Source organism: Mastigoproctus giganteus, chromosome 11 (assembly GCF_048544385.1).
Source record: "Mastigoproctus giganteus isolate SK-2022 chromosome 11, ASM4854438v1, whole genome shotgun sequence".
Classification (NCBI taxonomy): domain Eukaryota; kingdom Metazoa; phylum Arthropoda; class Arachnida; order Uropygi; family Thelyphonidae; genus Mastigoproctus; species Mastigoproctus giganteus.
In genome coordinates, this window is record NC_143585.1 from 26,712,166 (window position 1) to 26,730,419 (window position 18,254).

Genomic DNA, 18,254 nt, shown 5'->3' on the forward strand with positions numbered 1-18,254 from the left:
TACCCTTGATGGTAGTTATATCTTTAAGTAAATCCCACATCAATACACTGTGATTACTGTCACCTAGTGGTTCGGCGCCTCTGTAGCCAGGTGGGAAGGAGCAGCAGTGCGTAGCACACGCTTCTTGATTAGACCAGGGTTCGAGCCCGTCACCACCAAATACGGAGGATGCGGAAAGGTCAGGGAATGACCACCGCATATCCCGGAGCAATATGGCCTTAGTTGCTAATGCTCCTAAAAACCAAATAACAACAGCCTAGTGGTTCCTTTATCTGCAAATTTTAAGGCATGAATAATCGCTGCTGGTAATCAGATCAACAGTATTACTCCCTCTGGTTGTCCCTCAAACATGCTATAGAAAACAATCCTCCAATATATCCACAAAGGTCTTGCTAGCGGGCAAGCGACCAACCCACAAGTTAAAGTCTATATCTGGGAAGTTAAAATCCCCCATTACAAGGCATTCTGATTTACTGGCCCACTTTATTTCTCTGTGCAACTGTTCATTGTACTCATCAGAGTCATTAGGCGTATAACACACTTCTACTCTCATTTTCCCTTTCCCAGTGTTTGTCACACCAAACAGACTCAACATTGCACTGTCCACCCATGTCAACTGGATGCACTTCCTTAGATTTTGTGTTTCTTAACTAACAGCATAACCCCTCCTCCCTTCCTACCCTGTCTATCCTTTCTGTACACATTGTACTCCCCAAATTCCAATTCTGCACTGCTTATGTCTGTGTGACACCATGTCTGTGATATCCAAACAATATCTGCCTTTGATGCCTTCAAATTCATCAAATTTATTTACTATACTTCTGGCATTGGTGTAAATGCAAGTATATATGCACCTGTTCTTACTCTTAGTTACCCTAACACAGCCCATGTATTTACTTGTTTCATGATGACTCCCAGCAGCTCTTGAAATCCCAGCAACTTGCTCTCTAGGCTGCTGCTCATTACAGTAGAAGCAGTACAAGAATCGCTTTCACCTCTGCCTGCTCCTACTGTTAATCTTTTTAGTCTGCGACTCCCCCCCCCCAAGATAGCAGTTTTTCAACCCACCTAACACTGCCTCAATAGCATCAGCAAATATTCTTGCACCCTTTCTATTTAAGTGTATCCATCTCTGTAGAAGCAATCTCTCCTGTGAGCAAGCACAGACCATGCTGAAAAAAAATTCTACCCCGTGAGCCTTGCACAATCTCTCCAGGGCCAAATTGATTGGCAAGGCTCTCGTCATATACTCCCTCCTATCATGTCTGGGCACAATTGCAGTCACTTTCACATTTAACCCTAACATGTATTTAATTGAAATTCAGTTCTTAATTTTGGATTGTCATTTGTAAACAACATTGACAGCAGTTATTACAATTATTGTGACTTTTTGAAATGCATGCACATGTCTTTATCTATTGTGGAAAAGGTTTCCCTATAAAAAGGTGCTCAACAGTGGGACTTCGTTGAAGAAAACTGTGAAACTTTACCCCTTCCAAAATGCACTGCACATGACATATTTTAGAAAGGGGAACTATTTTGCCTTCACTGTGCAATGTATACTTTGTATTTATTGTACTTTCTATTACAATTTACAGTATCTATTATTATTGTTATATTATTTCTCCCTGATGTGGTTCCACCCCATTACAAGCGGGGCGCCTCGGTAGCCAGGTGGGCAGGAGCAGCAGTGCATAGCATACGCTTCTTGATTAGACTGGGGTTCGAACCTGTGACCACCAAATACGGAGGATGCGGAAAGGTCAGGGAATGACTACCGCATATCCCCGGAGCAATATGGCCTTAGTTGCTAATGCTTCTAAAAACCAAACAAACAAACAACATTACGGGTACTGCTACTAAGTGCACAGTGTTATTATGTCTGGTGTTACTGTTGGTCGACGAACTCTCTGACTATCCTACAGGTGTTCAGGATTGTGACTTTCTGGAGTTCCTTATAGGTGTTTTCTGGGAAACCTGTTGCTGCTAGGCTGTTATGTAGGGTCTTTGGCACCATACTGATGGTTGACACAATGATCGTGTGTTTGTTGCACATGCCATGTCTCTTTGAACTTAAGGTCCACGTATTCTCCAGCAAATACGTGGATCTTAAGTCCACGTATTTGCTGATCATTTCCTTGTGGATTTTTCTAGAGGTTGCCAGTATTGGATGCTGCTATGTCAATCAGATAGGTAGCTTTTTTCCTTGTCGATAATGATGTATTATCCTGCCAAACCTGGGTGATGTCTACGAGGGTACTCCATCTGGGTGATCAGTTTGCATCATCGACATGTGTCATCTGACACTCTGGACTCCTTGGCGATGTATTTTCTGGAGTTCCTGGTGTTAATTACCTGTTCTTGGATGGCAAGCATGAATCCTTCGGTCTCGGGGAAGAGTGTTCCACTTGTGAGCCATGTGCTGGGAGCCATTTTATCTATGTGGTCTTGATGGAGGTCATTGTAGTGGCTACTGTGGAGTGTCTTCTTTGCCCATCTTTCTAGCTTTGTTCCATCTGGGTGGGAGGGGAATCCTTGCTTAGGTTGATTGGGGTATGCCACTTGTCTATCTTCCTTATGGCTTTGTAGAATGCTGCTCTGTTTTTCTGGAAGTAATCCTTCAGATTAGCTATCACTGTCTTCTGTTACTCAGTGAGGTTTATCAGGTCCCTTCCTCCTCCTTTCAGATGGTGTTGGCAGTTCTTGGTCATCTTTGTCCTTGTCTTTCTCACAATGTCCTCCAGTTCGGTGTTAGTCCAATCTATGATCCTGAAGGAGGAGTGTGTTATGGCTTTAACTGTGATCCCTCTGTTCAGCTTTGCTTTGAGCAGACTTCTGAGTCTCTGATGGTATTTTTTGGTCAAGCAGGCCTTGATCTCTTTGTGCTCTAACTGATGAGCCTGCATCATCCCCAAGGTATCTGTAGGTCTTCTCTCCTGTTATTGCTTTCATTTCTTTATCAGTCTGCAGCTGCTAGTTTCAGCCGACTAATTTCCTCTGATGCAATCTGTGGGTCTTGCAGTTGTCTAAACTGAATTCCATCCTGATATTATTGCTGAATTCTTTGGTGATACAGAGTAGTTGCTGGAGTTGTTTCTCAGTTGACACATAGAGCTTGATGTCATCCATGTACATCAGATGGAAGAGGGTGTAGAGGTTTTTCCTTTCTTCTTTGAGGTTATATCCATGCTTGCTGTTGTTGAGCATGGTGGATAGTGGGTTGATTGCTAGACAGAACCACAGTGGGCTCAGGACATTTCCCCGAAAGATTCCTCTCTTGATGGGGATCAGTCCGTTGTGACGTTCTTGACCTTGATGGTGGTACTCCATTTCACCCTGGTTGTTTCTAGGAACTTTTTCACTGACAGATTGACTTTGTAGACCTTCAGTGTCTGTTAGCCAGCTATGAAGCATGGAGTCAAAGGCCTTGCAGTAGTCGATGTAAGCCATGTACAGGTTGTGGCATTTCTAGTAGGCTTGCTCTGTAACTGTGGCATCAATGGTTAATTGCTCCTTGCATACTTTGCTGAACTGCTTGCATCCTTTCTGCTGTTCAGCTGTGATGTTCTGGCTCTCCAGGTGATCTGATATCTTCTTGGTTTTTTGCAACTGGTCAGGAATTTGTACATCTTTGGGAAACAGGTGATTAGCCTGTATTTTGTCGGGTTTCTTGTATCTTGGTCTTTAGCCTTCAGATATGCGATTCCTTGAGTAAGAAACTCTGGGATTGTCTCTGGGTGCCTTATCATTCGGGTGAACTGCTCTGCTAGATGCTTGTGCGTGCAAGTGAACTTTTTGTACAAGTAGTTGTGGACGTTATCTATTCCTGGGGTTCACCAGTTGTGCATCTTCCTGATTGACTGTTGTACCTCTTCTTCCTGAATCTCCCATTCTCTCATCACTTGTATATCCTTGGTTTTCTTCCATTCTAATTTTATCCAGGGTGCTTGTCTGTTATGTCTTACTTCACTGCTCCATATGTTGCCCCAGAACTCCTCGATCGTGTTCTACTTAGGTGGTCCATTTCTGTCTTTCCTGTCTTGTTCTATACCCCCTGTAGAAGACTCTGGTTTTTATCAAGGATTTGGTTTATTTTTCTCTGGGAGCTCTCTTTGTATCGGTGTAGTCTCATGCTAAGTGTGAAGAGGTTCTGCTTCAGCATCTAAGTATTCTCTGAGTTTTGGTCTCATGTTTGCTATGGATGTCTCAAGAGAGACAATGTCCACACTGCACCACTTAGAAACTAGGCACTTGCAAGGAGACCTAATTGAACTGTTTAGGCTTTAAATGGATTGAGTAAACTTAATGATGATGATACTACAGAGTTGCGTTTGTCAGTGTTAAACTTCAGTTTGTCACTTCTCAGCTCATTTGCTAATTTTTGTAGATCTTGTAGCTGTAGTATATCCTGATTACTGTTTAACCACCTTATCACCCTTTGTATCATATGTAAATTTAGAAATTAAGACTGATGTCTTCATCAGTATCATTAATAAATGTAGAAAACAACAATGGGTCCAGCACTGAACCTTGGGACTTCAATAATAACATTAGTCCATTGATAACTACTGTCTTCTCTCACTCAACCACCCCTTTATTCATAGCAGTAACTTGCCCCTAATGTCACATTGCTCAGTTTGTATGGAAGTCTTTTGTATGGAGAGTATCAAAAGCTTTTCTGAAATCTAAAGTATATGATGTCAAAATAATTTTTTTGTATCTAGTTCCTTTGTTACTGTATCATAGTATCCAATCTGATTGGTCAGATAAGATTGTCCCTTAACAAATCCACGCTGTGACTGCCATATAATTGTATTCCTGTCTTGGTGGCCTTGCATCACTTCTTTAACCAGTGACTCCATTATCCTGAAACAGAAATCAAGCTTACAGGCCTGTAATTTCTCATTTCACCCTTTGATCCCTCTTTGCAAATTGAGAATACATTTGCACATCCCCAGTCTATAAGAACCACTCCTGAGTGCTGTCATAATTTTTTTTTTTTTTTTTTTACTGCTATTCTATAACTCAGAGAAATGACAACAAAATCTAGTACCCAAAGATTCCATGCTTAAACTTGAAGGCTCTAGGTCAGTCCTGGTGAGGTGGCAACTTTAATATTGTATAATGTTGCTTTTCATGTTTGTAAAGGTGTGAATACTGGCTCAATCCTTCAAATTACCCCATTATCAAAAGTGAGTCATATCAGATCAGAGGAATGAAGTAACCATGATGTTGGAAACCTGCCACTCTGCAATATATTATTGTTATCATTGCTGTAGTTTTAGTTTTTAGCACTATTTGTGATGTGCTGAGGATATGTTTGCGATGTATTATTTATTCATAAGCATAATTTTCAGAAAAATTCATATTATTGCAATGCTGGAATGATCTTATTGTGTGAAAAGGCATATAGTAATGCTAATCAATAAAAGATTATGTTACAGGTCCTGTTGCAGGGATTCATCAAAGGTGGGGAGAAAAGAGGAATAACTCAGTTGTGCCAAACCATACCAAATAGTGAGTCACTTTGTGAATGCTGTATTATGTGCTCATGGATTTTTTTTTTTTTTTTTTTTTTTTTTTACCCAAATCAGACAGTTTGGGCATTCATAACTTTGTTCAACTGGAATTGAGCCTCTTCCAACTATAGGATATGCATTTTTCTCATTTTGGTTCCCTTCTTTCACCATGGTGAAAATCAGCTCAGAACTGAAGCTTTTGTTTAGTAATGCATTTTTTCCGTATCTGTTCATGTTAGAAGTCTCAATGTAGAGACCAGCTGAGTTTATTTCCTAACACTTTGCACATATTTTCTTCATCCAACCAAATGTCATGCTATAGTCTGAACATTATTGCTGCCCTGTCATTGATCATTTCATTCAGTGTGGTAGATATCCCCTCAGCTATGATAGAAGTGGTGTGTTTTCATCCTTGCCCATTTCTAACACTTCTGCTTTCTGTGCCCTCAGTCATGGAACTTTGCCTTATTCCTTTCCATCATCTGTATTCCAGTGATTGTGATGTGCTACTACCATTCTTGTAGCACCATTTTGCAAGCAATACCATTTCTGTTTAATGATTTTTCTTTTCTTTTCTTCCTTCCCCCCATTTCCTTTTCCCTCTTTCTTTGCTTCCTAATTTCTTTCATTGGGCAGGAACATGTCATGATGTTGCAGCATATTTGTTATTCATCACAAATTATAATCAAATTATATTTTATATATTTCAAGATTTTTAACCATATATATTTTAATCAGACAGCTATCACTCAGCATCCTTATTTTTTATTTTATTTATTTTTTTTGTTTGTATTTGCCATTCTTAGCTTTGTACAATTTATCAAATATTTCATTTAACATTTGTGTTTAGTCAGTGACTACAAGAATAATCTGTTGAGAGCAACTGCCTTTTATTTCTGTAAACCAACCCAACTACATCTAAAACGTATGCATTTGCATATGACATGCTGCTATTGTCCATCAGGTTGTAAGTTTTGGAACTTTTTTTTTTTTTTTTTTTTTTTTTAACTCCTGTAAGCTTCTGCAACCTTTTAGACACATATTTCAGATTTGAATGCTGTCTGCCCATTCCTTAGGTTGACAGAGGCATCAGAATATGGAAACTTTAATTATGACCTTCCTATATATAAATACAGGGCATGCCACTTATTGTGATCATGATTAATATTATCATTTGTATAACATTATTCCTTTTATGAAGTTCCAGTCAGATGTATACAAATATATAGAAAAAGATATATATATATTTATTGTAATCAGCATTGTGGCTTTTGTTATCACTTTTTTTTTTTTTTTTTTTGCCAAATTTTTTGGTTTACACATGTGCAGTGGAAGTGACATGACATTCCACTCCGACATGTTATGTGTTCAATAAATGCTGTTACTTCATACAGTGTGTATGTTTTTTTGGTGTTGTTGATCCATGAAAGTACTGTATCTATACTTCTGCCAATCACCGTTTTACAGAAGAACATTAACTCTTTTCTAATTCTTGATTTTAATATTTTATTTATTTGTTTTTAATGGTTTGTATTGATTTCCAGAAACATAATGACAGTTTAATTTTTATTGATGACTTTCTTGAAGAAATAGTGGACAGTCATTAAAGTATTTTATATTGCTTGATTTTAACATTTTCTTTCTGTCCACTTCTTTTATGTACACAGTTTTGCTTTCCATCAATAAACAACACTGAACAGCAGTGTATTGTTATCAATTAAACTGTGTCTCAAAATGATCACAATAAGTGGTGGCCATTGTATTAGAAGAAAGGACTAATGGACAGGTGAAGAAATCAGTGGCAAGTTGCTCTGATATTAATAATGCTTAACTTGATTACCCCAAAATTTGTATATTCATTTTTACCTTTTGATTTTAGACCATTTTGTGATTTTACATTTTGATTTTTAGATCTGCAAATGTATATTCAATCTTTACAATTCCCTTTGTTTTCTAGTTAAATCTCCTTTGGAACGCACCCGCTATGATACCTCCTTAGGACTTTTAACAAAGAAATTTGTTCACTTATTGACAATTGCTCCAGATGGAGTAAGTATTTTTGTAAATTTACATAGTCCAGTATATGTATATATTTGAAGTGGAATTTTAAGGTGTAATACAGATTTACTGAAAATAAACCATGTTTTAAAAACTAATAACATTAAAGTTGCTTAGCAACTTCTTGTTTTTGCTAGAATGAAGAATACCTTTCACTTTTTTTTTTTCGGTGCATCGTGATTATTGAATGTGTATATTGGCGTTATGACAAAGTGTGATATTTATCTATATAGAAAAACCTTGTGGGTTGCTGATTTTATTTATTTGTAGCTCAGTTTTGAGACCCTGTTCTGTGGATTGTAGGCAGATGTTTTATTGAAAAACCAAGGTTTAGTTAAAAAATAAAAATGTATTTGCAATGACATAAAGGATTTCATTCTTACAAGAATAGCTTCACTCATACAATCTAAGTGAATGTTAGGATCAGAAGATTTTAAATGGTTGGAGAGAGGGGGGGGGAAGCACTACTGGAGAATAAATCACCAAGTTGAGATATGAGGAACTGGAGGACAACTAACATTAACTGTGTATGAGGAGAGTGTAACCTAAGTGGACAAAAATCAGGAAAAGCTTGTAATTTAGTGTATCTAGAAACAGTCCTTAACAAGTTGAAAGATTAAAAATGGAAATAAACTAAAGAATAATTAAGACAAAGGTCAGTTTTAAACTTGTTTTAACCTATGGTGCTGAGAGGTGGATAAGAAATAAATGAATTGATCAAAAATTTGAATCTTCAAAAATGAGCATGTTAAGAAAAATAAGTGGAACTAACATGGAAACAATAGCAAGGTTATATTGTAAATGAGGAAATAAGGAAAAATCTTCATGACAAATATCTAGGCAATGGTGAGTGAAGCAAACTTCAGATTGTATTAGCATGCTGCAAGGATGGGAATAGGGAGATTAACCAAGCAGAAATAAGTGGTAATAAGCCAAGGAGGCAGGCTAAGGTGAATTGATGATGTCAAACAAGCTGTAGTGGAGAGGACTTGCTATGGCTAGAGCTAAAGATTTTATAGGAAATAGGACAGCATGGAGAGAAATAGTGAATAAAAGCTGATAGTCTGGATTTCTTCTAACATTGGGACAGGGTTGTTTGAAACATGTTAAAAATGTACAGTAAGTCCCCGACATACATACTCAACGAGATACGTTCCAGGACTTCTTACATAAGTCGAGTTTTATGTAACTCGGGAATGACTAATAAAATATTGCTACTATATCCCTGATATGCCAAAATTACAAAAACCACATATCATATCCTCAGTAGAATGAAGAAAAATAGTTATATATTTTTCAATTAATTAGTTATATATTTTTTATATATTAGTTATATATAAAAAATATATAACACATTGTTGCGGGCTTGCGACCAAGTTCATACGAGTTGGGTGACAACCCCCCCCCCCACAGACATGCAACATGCTACCACAGAATATGTCACCTAGTTCATGAACACCCCCCTCACACAGTATTCAACGAACCCACATATCAACAGGTTACAAATCTTTCCTCATGTACACTATCGCAGGACCAGATTTAACTTTTATCCAAAGGACTAAATTATAATTTACCGCCTCGAAAACTACCTAAAAAAACAATGCGTAATTGATATTGAATTTGGACTTTGTAATGTTCCACAAAAAGATGTATTTATTCAACAAGTTAACCAAGTAGTGAATAACATAAAAGAAACGCGACTTCCTAAATTGAGTACACGTGACAGTTCAGCTTTACGAGAACTTCGGGGAAATAAGGACATTATTATACAGACGGCAGATAAAAGAGATACAGTGGTAATACTAAATAAACCTGATTATATTAATAAGTTAGATTCAGTTGTTTCAGATACCTCCACTTATCTTGAAGTAGACCCGACACTATTTACCAATTTGGTCAATCAATACAATAAAACATTAACCACATATCGAAAAAACAACTACATTACTATGGTTCAGTTAAAGGAATTGAAGGCCAGAACATACAATATTCCTGCACTTTTCGGTCAGGTAAAATTACAAAAGACTGGATTTCCTATTCGACCTATTGTTTCCTACAGGAACTCGGCATTTTCAACCTTAGCCACACATGTATATAAAATTATAAAACCCTTTAGACAGGTAATACAATTTGGGATTAAAAACTACGATACATTATTTAATAATCTTAAAGACTGTAGACTCGGCAACAATGACAATTTATTCTCACTAGATGTTACCTCGTTATATACGAATGTAAACGTTGAATACACATTAGATATTATTTGGGATATGTTAAATAAAAACTCGACACTGATTAATTATACGAAGCTACCTATTAAGGAAATTTTTCACTTAATTAAACTGTTAGTTGAGGCCAACTACATCACCTTCCGAGACAAGGTGTACAAACAAATTTTTCGATTACCAATGGGTTTGAGCCTGAGCGGCTTAATGTCAGAGATCTATCTCTCAGCGATTGAGCATATACATTTGACAATTTTTCGACCCCATATCACATACTATGGGAGGTATTTAGACGATGTTCTAGTTATTACTGATAGTAGTACTATCCAAGACATTTTACATTTGTTTAATAATATTCATTCTAGACTCCAATTTATATTGGAAAGGGAGGATACGGATACAAAGTCATTAAACTTTCTAAATTTCACGCTTACCCGGGACTCGAATAAAATACAATTTAGCATCTATCGAAAACCTACAAACACCAGTATGCTTCTACATTATAATAGCTATCACCCGTTCACCTACAAAAGATCGATTATCTTTAATCAGTTTCTAAATGCCTATAAATATTCAACGACGGAATCTGCTTTGGACTCAGAAATACAAATATTAACTAGCAGGTTCTTAAACGGGTTATTCCATTGCCACAATAAACCGAATTAGGGTACAGGCTAAGGACAGGATACAAAATACTACACCAATCAACAATAGTAATATCAAAAAATACTTTTATTTCTGTCCCATATGTTGAACAGTGGCACAAACAGCTTAACAGATCCTTTAAAGATACCGAATTTAAAATTGTAGCCAAGCCAATATGGAAGTTACACACTATACTGAACAATCGCTCGGTTCTTTCCGTGTTCGCAACACAAATTAATGATCTGGTATACAACATTTCTTGCGGTGATTGTGACTCATCTTACCAAGGTTTGACGCGATTTTCTCTTAATATTCGTGTAAATCAACATGAAGCCTCAGTTCATGCTTCTCGTGCAGCAGCGTCAGAATTAGCCTTTCATGCCATTAATGAAAAACATACTTTTTTATTTAACGAGGCCAAAATACTTAATGTTCAATGTAATTATACGTGACTATTAATTGCAGAAACCGTAGAAATTAAATTACACGAGAATTCTGTTAATGTTCGGCGGCCATATTTGATCTCCAATGCGTGGACCTTTACGCGCATCCGCGAAGACAATCACTATTTAAGTTTCAGGTTTAACCTGAGTCGGTAATTTTCATTTCTGTGATCACGACATACGGTCGAAAAGTGTTGTCAGCTTCAGGAAAGAAAGTTGTTTTTTATATATTTTCGTTAGATTCTTTTAATTGCTTTAATTTGATTTTTAATTGTTTTAAATTGATTTGAGTTGTGTTAAATTGATTATTTAATTATTTATATTTTACTCTAATGTACCGGTAAGTAGTTGATTTTTTTTGTTTTTTCCGTGTTAATTTCTGGAGGGTATTATAAGGAAGTGTTCTACGTACTATATTGAGGTATACTCCTCTTATTATTTTTATAAAAATTAGTTATATATATATAGAAAAATAATTATATTTTTAATTAGTCCAATTAAAAACTTTATCTGGGGACAGCGGTGAAGTAGCCGGAGTGGCACATAAGAAAAGAATACATAGGTTAGAATTTGGAGGCTTGGTTATTACAGTTGACTTCATTGGTGCTGATCCCTTCACCATTTCTTGTATTCTGTCTTTGTCTTTTATTATTGTGTTCACTGTTGACACTGACAAATCTAAATTTTGCACGATACTTGTTAATGTTTGATCATTTTCATACATCCTTATTACTAGTACTGCTGTCACTTATTTTCTTAGTCAACACCATGATAATGGTTAAAATGAAATTTTCTGTAAAGAACTTCACAGGGTTAAGGCAGAAACGCACTAAGGCATGTGAGCTCGCCTCACGTGAGCTCACATGCTCACATTTTATTAATGCACGTTTCTGGAGGTCACTGCCATAAAATAATAAAAACAATTTGCAGTTTCCAGTTTATTGGGCCTTTCTGTTAGTGCAATTCATTATAAAAGGGTAGTAAACTCGATATTATTGCGTTTTCGATAATACCAATAGCTGTAATTCTGTGGCTTTTTATGTTATTATGGTGAAATGCGTGTCCCTTTCACTGAAATCTTCAGTCATATAAAAACCATAAATAAATTTTCAAAAAAAAACCATAAATAAATTTTCAGAATCTTCTCTTCATTCCAATTTTTATGCTTGTTACTCTGTATCTCATTTGTGAGTGCCATGTTGATCGTTATTGATTGCTTATTTTATTTCTTTATTTATTTTTACTGTTTTAAATTTTATAATCCTAAAAAAAAAAAAAAAAAAAAAAAATTGAGTGAAAAAAATTTATGTAAGTCTGAAGTTATGTAACTCAGGCTACTGTATATTTACTTATACAGTAAGTCAGGGACTTGCTATATAAGAGATTTATATGATGTACTAACTCAGAATGCATTGTGAATTTTAAAATGTGCCTAAAATACAGTTCCCTTAAAAACAAGTGGATATCTCAAACTCACGTAATTTAAGGGATATTGGTAATGAAATACTGTTGAATGATTTCTTGTAATTCTAGAAAGAAATACAGAAAAATACTATAAACGTCACTAGTTTATTTTTAACTAGGCATAATATTAATAAAAAAATTAAATTTCAAATGGAAATATTCGTAATGGCTGTTATAAGCTTTTTGAAGGCTGCACAACATGAAAATCAGTATGGCCAACCATTTAAATTATGAATTGAAAAAAATAAAACAAAAATCTACTGTCCATTATAAATATAATATTTTAGTTTATCACAGTTTAGATTTGCATTGACCAATGAAAAAATTTAGGGAAAAAAATATTCATAAGTGTGAATAGAAGTGTTGTAGACCTTTGTGTTCAATAACTGAGTTTACTACCCAATCTCTGAATTTTAATTATTTAAGTCACCTTAAAAGCGGCTTTTTTTTTTTTTTTTTTTAAATCCCAGACAGTGATCTCAGGTCATTATAGAGTATTTCATTATTCCATTTAACAAATAGGCAAAGGAATATGCAAACATAAATGCATCTATCTCTCTTTTTATCACATTCAACATTTTCCTTCTTGTTGGTATACAAATATATCAAATTTCACTATTAGAATAAGGTATGTATAAATGTAGTTTAGAAATGTAAGAACTGGTTCTTTATCATTTTGACAGTAATCAAGAGGATGACATATTTTATATTGATTTTATTGTTTTGGTCAATTGTACCTTGAGGACAGCAGTGACATGGCTGAAGTGTTCAGGCACCTCTGTAGCCAGATGGGCAGGAGCAGCACTGCGTGGCACACGCTTCTTGATTAGACCAAGGTTAGACCACTTGATTAGCCCATGACCACCAAATACGGAGGATGCAGAAGGGTCAGGGAATGACCACTGCATATCCCCGGAGCAATATGGCCTTAGTTGCTAATGCTCCTAAAAACCAAATAACAAAAAGCAATAACAAGCTGAAGTGTTCAGACCTTTATGTTGTAAGCCATGGTGTTTTTTTTGCATGTCCTGTTTTTAGAATCAAAGTTAACATTTTAGATTGCCAGCATTGGTTAGAATTTGGAAGCTTGATTGATAGTATTTGTTCATTTATTTATTTTTTAAATATCTTTACTAAACTTTCTCATTATAATGGAAACAAGAGTCACAGCTTGTTTTTCTAACTTGCATGTGCGTACTGGTTTCCTATATCAATGCTGATTTTATGCTCTTGGCATCAGTTGTTGGATGCCATGATACCTCGAGCCAGCTACAATTACTGTATGTTGAAAGTTTGATCGCTCTACATTTATGGTTCAATTCGAATCAATCTTAGATATTGATTGAACTTCTGATTGGTGTGATAAATTTTACAATAGATTCTAATGAGAGAAAATACCATTTTCTGCTTATATTGATATTAGATCTGGGGACAAAATGGTAATTTTATATATTTACTTTACTGTTAGTATCAGTTGGTCAACTGTAATACTGAAAATGAAATTATGATATTTATCTTTTAATTGACTTACTCTATATTCAGTTTTAATCACTTATAGGTTGTTGATCTAAACAGAGCTTCTGTGTTATTAAATGTACAGAAAAGACGAATTTATGACATAACCAATGTCCTTGAAGGGATTGGACTAATAGAAAAAAAGTCCAAAAATAACATCCAGTGGAAGTAAGTAAATTGAATTTTTTTCAATAGTGGAATTACCATATTTACAAGGTGAATATAAAAAACCATCAATTATTTTTTCATTTTTGCTCTTAGTTTTTAATAAGAACCAAAATTGCCTTTTTTTGTTATAAGGCAATTCAAAAAGTTCAAAAGAGGTTGGCATAAAAGACCATTGCCACAATTTTATCGTCTAGTATGGTTTTGGTATTAGCTTGGTAAGTACTCTGTTTTGTGGAAAATGTGTTCATACTATGGATTTTATGAAGTGTCAGTACTGAGATTGCTTGTTTATTTTGGTGTTAAATAAATAACGAAATTCAGTTTGTCATTAGCTTCTTGTATGCCAAGGGCTAAAATTCAGTGCAGATTTTTGAATTTATGGGAAGAATGCAGTATCTTTGGATAGTCAGATTTGGTGGGAATGGTTTCATTCCTCCTCCTCAGGAGGTGGGGAGAACATTCATCAGGCCACTTTAACACCAGTACAACATGTGTGTGATTCAAAAAGCATTGGCAGTTTATTTTTTTATTCAATCAAGAAAAGGGAAATATGTATAAATGTGCTTCTTACATCAGTCCAAGAGAAACAAAAAAGAAAAAAAAAAGAAAAAAGGTTTTTGGTTGTTAGTGAAGCCACATGTGCACCACATCACTTATGTTGCTATTTTTTTTTTTTTTTTTTTTTTTTTCAGTGGATCAAAAGGTAATAATCTAAAGGGATGAGGTCTAGATTGTAGGATGGATGGCTAAGAAAAGTCAAAATGAAGTTTTTGATCATTGCAATGGCTGAAAAAGGTTAAGCATTGTCTTGCTGCAACAGAATGCCTTTTGACAGCAAACCTCTGCATTTACTGTGAATAACAAGTTTGTTTCTCTTCCAACATTCAATTTGAATACTTTTCTCTGACTGATACATTTTCTCTATATTGTGCTAACATTCTTCTGTAAATCTGGAAGGGTTTGACCTCTTCTGATCACAGCACATTGTTCACTAATGGTGCAGTTGGAAATCTGAGCCAACATGATTATACCTTTACCACATAAAACAGACTTGAGTGCAAGCAACTGATGACATATTTGGACTTGTCTAACAAATTAATATGTTAAGATGACCTTGGGAGTATCTTCTGACATGGGTTGTTAGTTTTACAAATATTTCCTTGTATTTTTTGATTTACCCTTGTAGGTAAGGTTTTTGAAGATCTCTGAATCAATCCATCTAATTCTACATAACAAAAATATTACTGTCTACCTGTCCTTTACCTAACACCATAAGTTATGTTTAGTGAGACTTTTATAGTTATACAGGGTGTTTCAGTTAAACGTTTCAGAACTTCTAAGAGGGGTAGGGTACATCCTGACAACTCGAAATCATATAGCAATGTGGGGTCGGAAATGCTTTCCTGAAGCGGTGTTGTACACAGAAGCACCATAAAGAAAAGAGACCGTAAGTGAGAAATCGTTTTAATAATACATGAAAAGAAGCAAAAGGTACATGGATTAAAGTAAGTGTTCGAAGTTTCTTCCACGGGCTACAATGCACGCCTCACATCTCCGACGCATGGACATCCGAACATTCTGGAATACTCCAGGCGAATTTCGAATTTCTTCGGCAGCTACTGCGATTCTTGCAACCAGCTCCTCAGCATTGTCAACAGGGGTGTCATAAACTAGCGATTTCATATGACCCCAGAAATAAAAATCAAGACATGATAGGTCGGGTGACCGAGCAGGTCAACGCACGGGACCACCACGTCCGATCCACTGTTGACCAAATGTGACATCCAGGTAGTTACGAACATCTCCGCTATAATGGGCAGGGGCTCCATCGTGTTGGAACCACATTGTCTGTTGCGTCGATGCAGAAATCTGTTCATCTCTCAAAAGTTGTGGCAATACTTGCTGCAGAAAGATCAAGTAGATGGGTCCGGTTAGACGACACAGTAACAGGTAAGGTCCGATGAGGTGATCTCCCATAATACCGGCCCATACATTGACCGAAAATCGAATCTGTGCTGCACGACGACGTATTGCATGCGGGTTCTCGACCGCCAAGATATGGTCGTTATGCGTGTTGAAAATTCCTTCCCTTGTGAAGGAATTTTCACGGTCATATGAAATCGCTAGTTTATGACACCCCTGTTGACAATGCTGAGGAGCTGGTTGCAAGAATCGCAGCAGCTGCCGAAGAAATTCGAAATTCGCCTGGAGTATTCCAGAATGTTCGGATGTCCATGCGTCGGAGATGTGAGGCGTGCATTGTAGCCCGTGGAAGAAACTTCGAACACTTACTTTAATCCATGTACCTTTTGCTTCTTTTCATGTATTATTAAAACGATTTCTCACTTACGGTCTCTTTTCTTTATGGTGCTTCTGTGTACAACACCGCTTCAGGAAAGCATTTCCGACCCCACATTGCTATATGATTTCGAGTTGTCAGGATGTACCCTACCCCTCTTAGAAGTTCTGAAACGTTTAACTGAAACACCCTGTATAATTCATCAAAACTTAAGTTTAATTCCAATTAAAATTAAGTTTTGATTATTAAAAGATCAGGTGTTTGTTCGTTACTTCGCCAAATACTAAATTTCCTTTTTTGCATATCAGGTGTGGAAACCTAAGTTTCCATTGTTTTTGGTGCAATATGGTCTAAGTTTCTGTTGCATCTAAAACCCAATAACAAGTTTTTTGGTTTTTCTGTTGTATTCAATGGAATTTAATTTTCTTCCTCTTAATTGCTGCTAAGCACAATCAAACGAGAACATTTTCTCTGTTGCAGAATATATTCACTTTTTGAACTTTTTTTCTGCAGCATCTAGATTTTGTGTACAGTAATACCCCGAAGTTACGCGATAGGTGGGTCCGATGAAAATCGTTTAAGTCGAATTCGCGTAAGTCAGGGTAAAACTTTACATATAAATTTTGTTTAGTTGGGACCAAGGACTAACAAAAACACTAGTTTAGAAGAAAAATATTTAATAAAATTGCAGTTATTTATATATATTAATACAAAATTTGTATTAAAAAAATAAATGAGTTACGTAAAAAAGTTATTTCGGTGTCGATGGCTTCATAAAATCTAACAAATTTGTCTGACGACACAGCGTCTTCTTTTTTTCACGCAGAATTTCTTCGTAGCAAGTTAATTTTTTTATTCCTTGCTTTGTAGCTATAACGCGTTCTTCGTTGGAGTCTGTGTTCTAAAATTTTTAAGCTCTTTTCAATTGAGCTGAGACCTTCTGTCAAACTTGCAATTTTCATGTGCTTTTCTGGTGGAACTGGGTCGGAAGTGTCGGATACTTCAGTGACGTTTTGCTCACACATCTCTATGAGCTCATTCATTGTCAGCTCCTGACTATGTGAATCCAACAGCTCGTTGACATCATCACCATTGACTTCTAAATCTAATTGCCTGGCAAGATTAACAATTTCTTCTATCACATGAGCGACATGATCAGTTTCTGGCGTTGTTTTCGTCTCAGTTTTTGAAAAAAAATGAACAAAGTTTCTTCCAGAGACCATTCAATGTTTTTTTTGTGAATTTCATCCCAAGATTCTTCAATGATTCTTACGGCATCTAAAACATTGAATTGTTTCCAGAAGTCTTTAACGGATATCTCACTATTTTGTCTCATAGCTACATTCAGATGTGCAAACAAACGCTTCGTGTAGTAAGCCTTGAATGTTTTGATGACTCCCTGGTCCATCGGTTGAAGCAAGCTGCTTGTGTTTGGAGGCAAAAACACAACTTTCACACGACGTGGGTCAAAATTAATTAGGGTGGCAGGAGGGTGACCAGGTGCATTGTCAATAAGAAGCATCACTTTAAATGGAATCTGTTTAGACTTGCAATAACGTTCAACTTCGGGTATGAAGTGGTGACCAAACCAGTCCTCAAAAATGGAAGCTGTCACCCAAGCTTTATGATTTGACTTCCAAATCACTGATAAACTAATTTTAGATATACACCAAACGAAAAAATCAAGAACTGTGTAACTCCGAGTTCGTGTAAGTCGGGGTATTACTGTATCTTCTGCTCTCTTTAAAAAAAAATCAGTAATCTGGATTTGTTTGTTTTTGCTTGATAGATCTTTGTAAATTTCATGGTATGGAGCTAAGCATTTTTGAAGCTCCCTTTTGAACTCTGTGCTCATTTCAGTCAAAAGATCTGCATTTAAAAGATACGATTTTAATTGCTCGGCTAAGTTTGTCTTCCC

General features: G+C 36.1%; 1 protein-coding gene across 1 annotated transcript in view; it reads left to right on the forward strand.

Moving 5' to 3' along the window:
* LOC150077823 (transcription factor E2F3-like) overlaps positions 1 to 18,254 on the forward strand; it is a 72,124-nt gene that overhangs the window by 31,794 nt on the left and 22,076 nt on the right. Inside the window, exons 3-4 of the mRNA XM_090384373.1 lie at positions 7,477 to 7,568; positions 13,913 to 14,037. Coding sequence (XP_090240499.1) covers positions 7,477 to 7,568; positions 13,913 to 14,037 — 217 coding nt within the window. The remainder of the gene's footprint in view (positions 1 to 7,476; positions 7,569 to 13,912; positions 14,038 to 18,254) is intronic.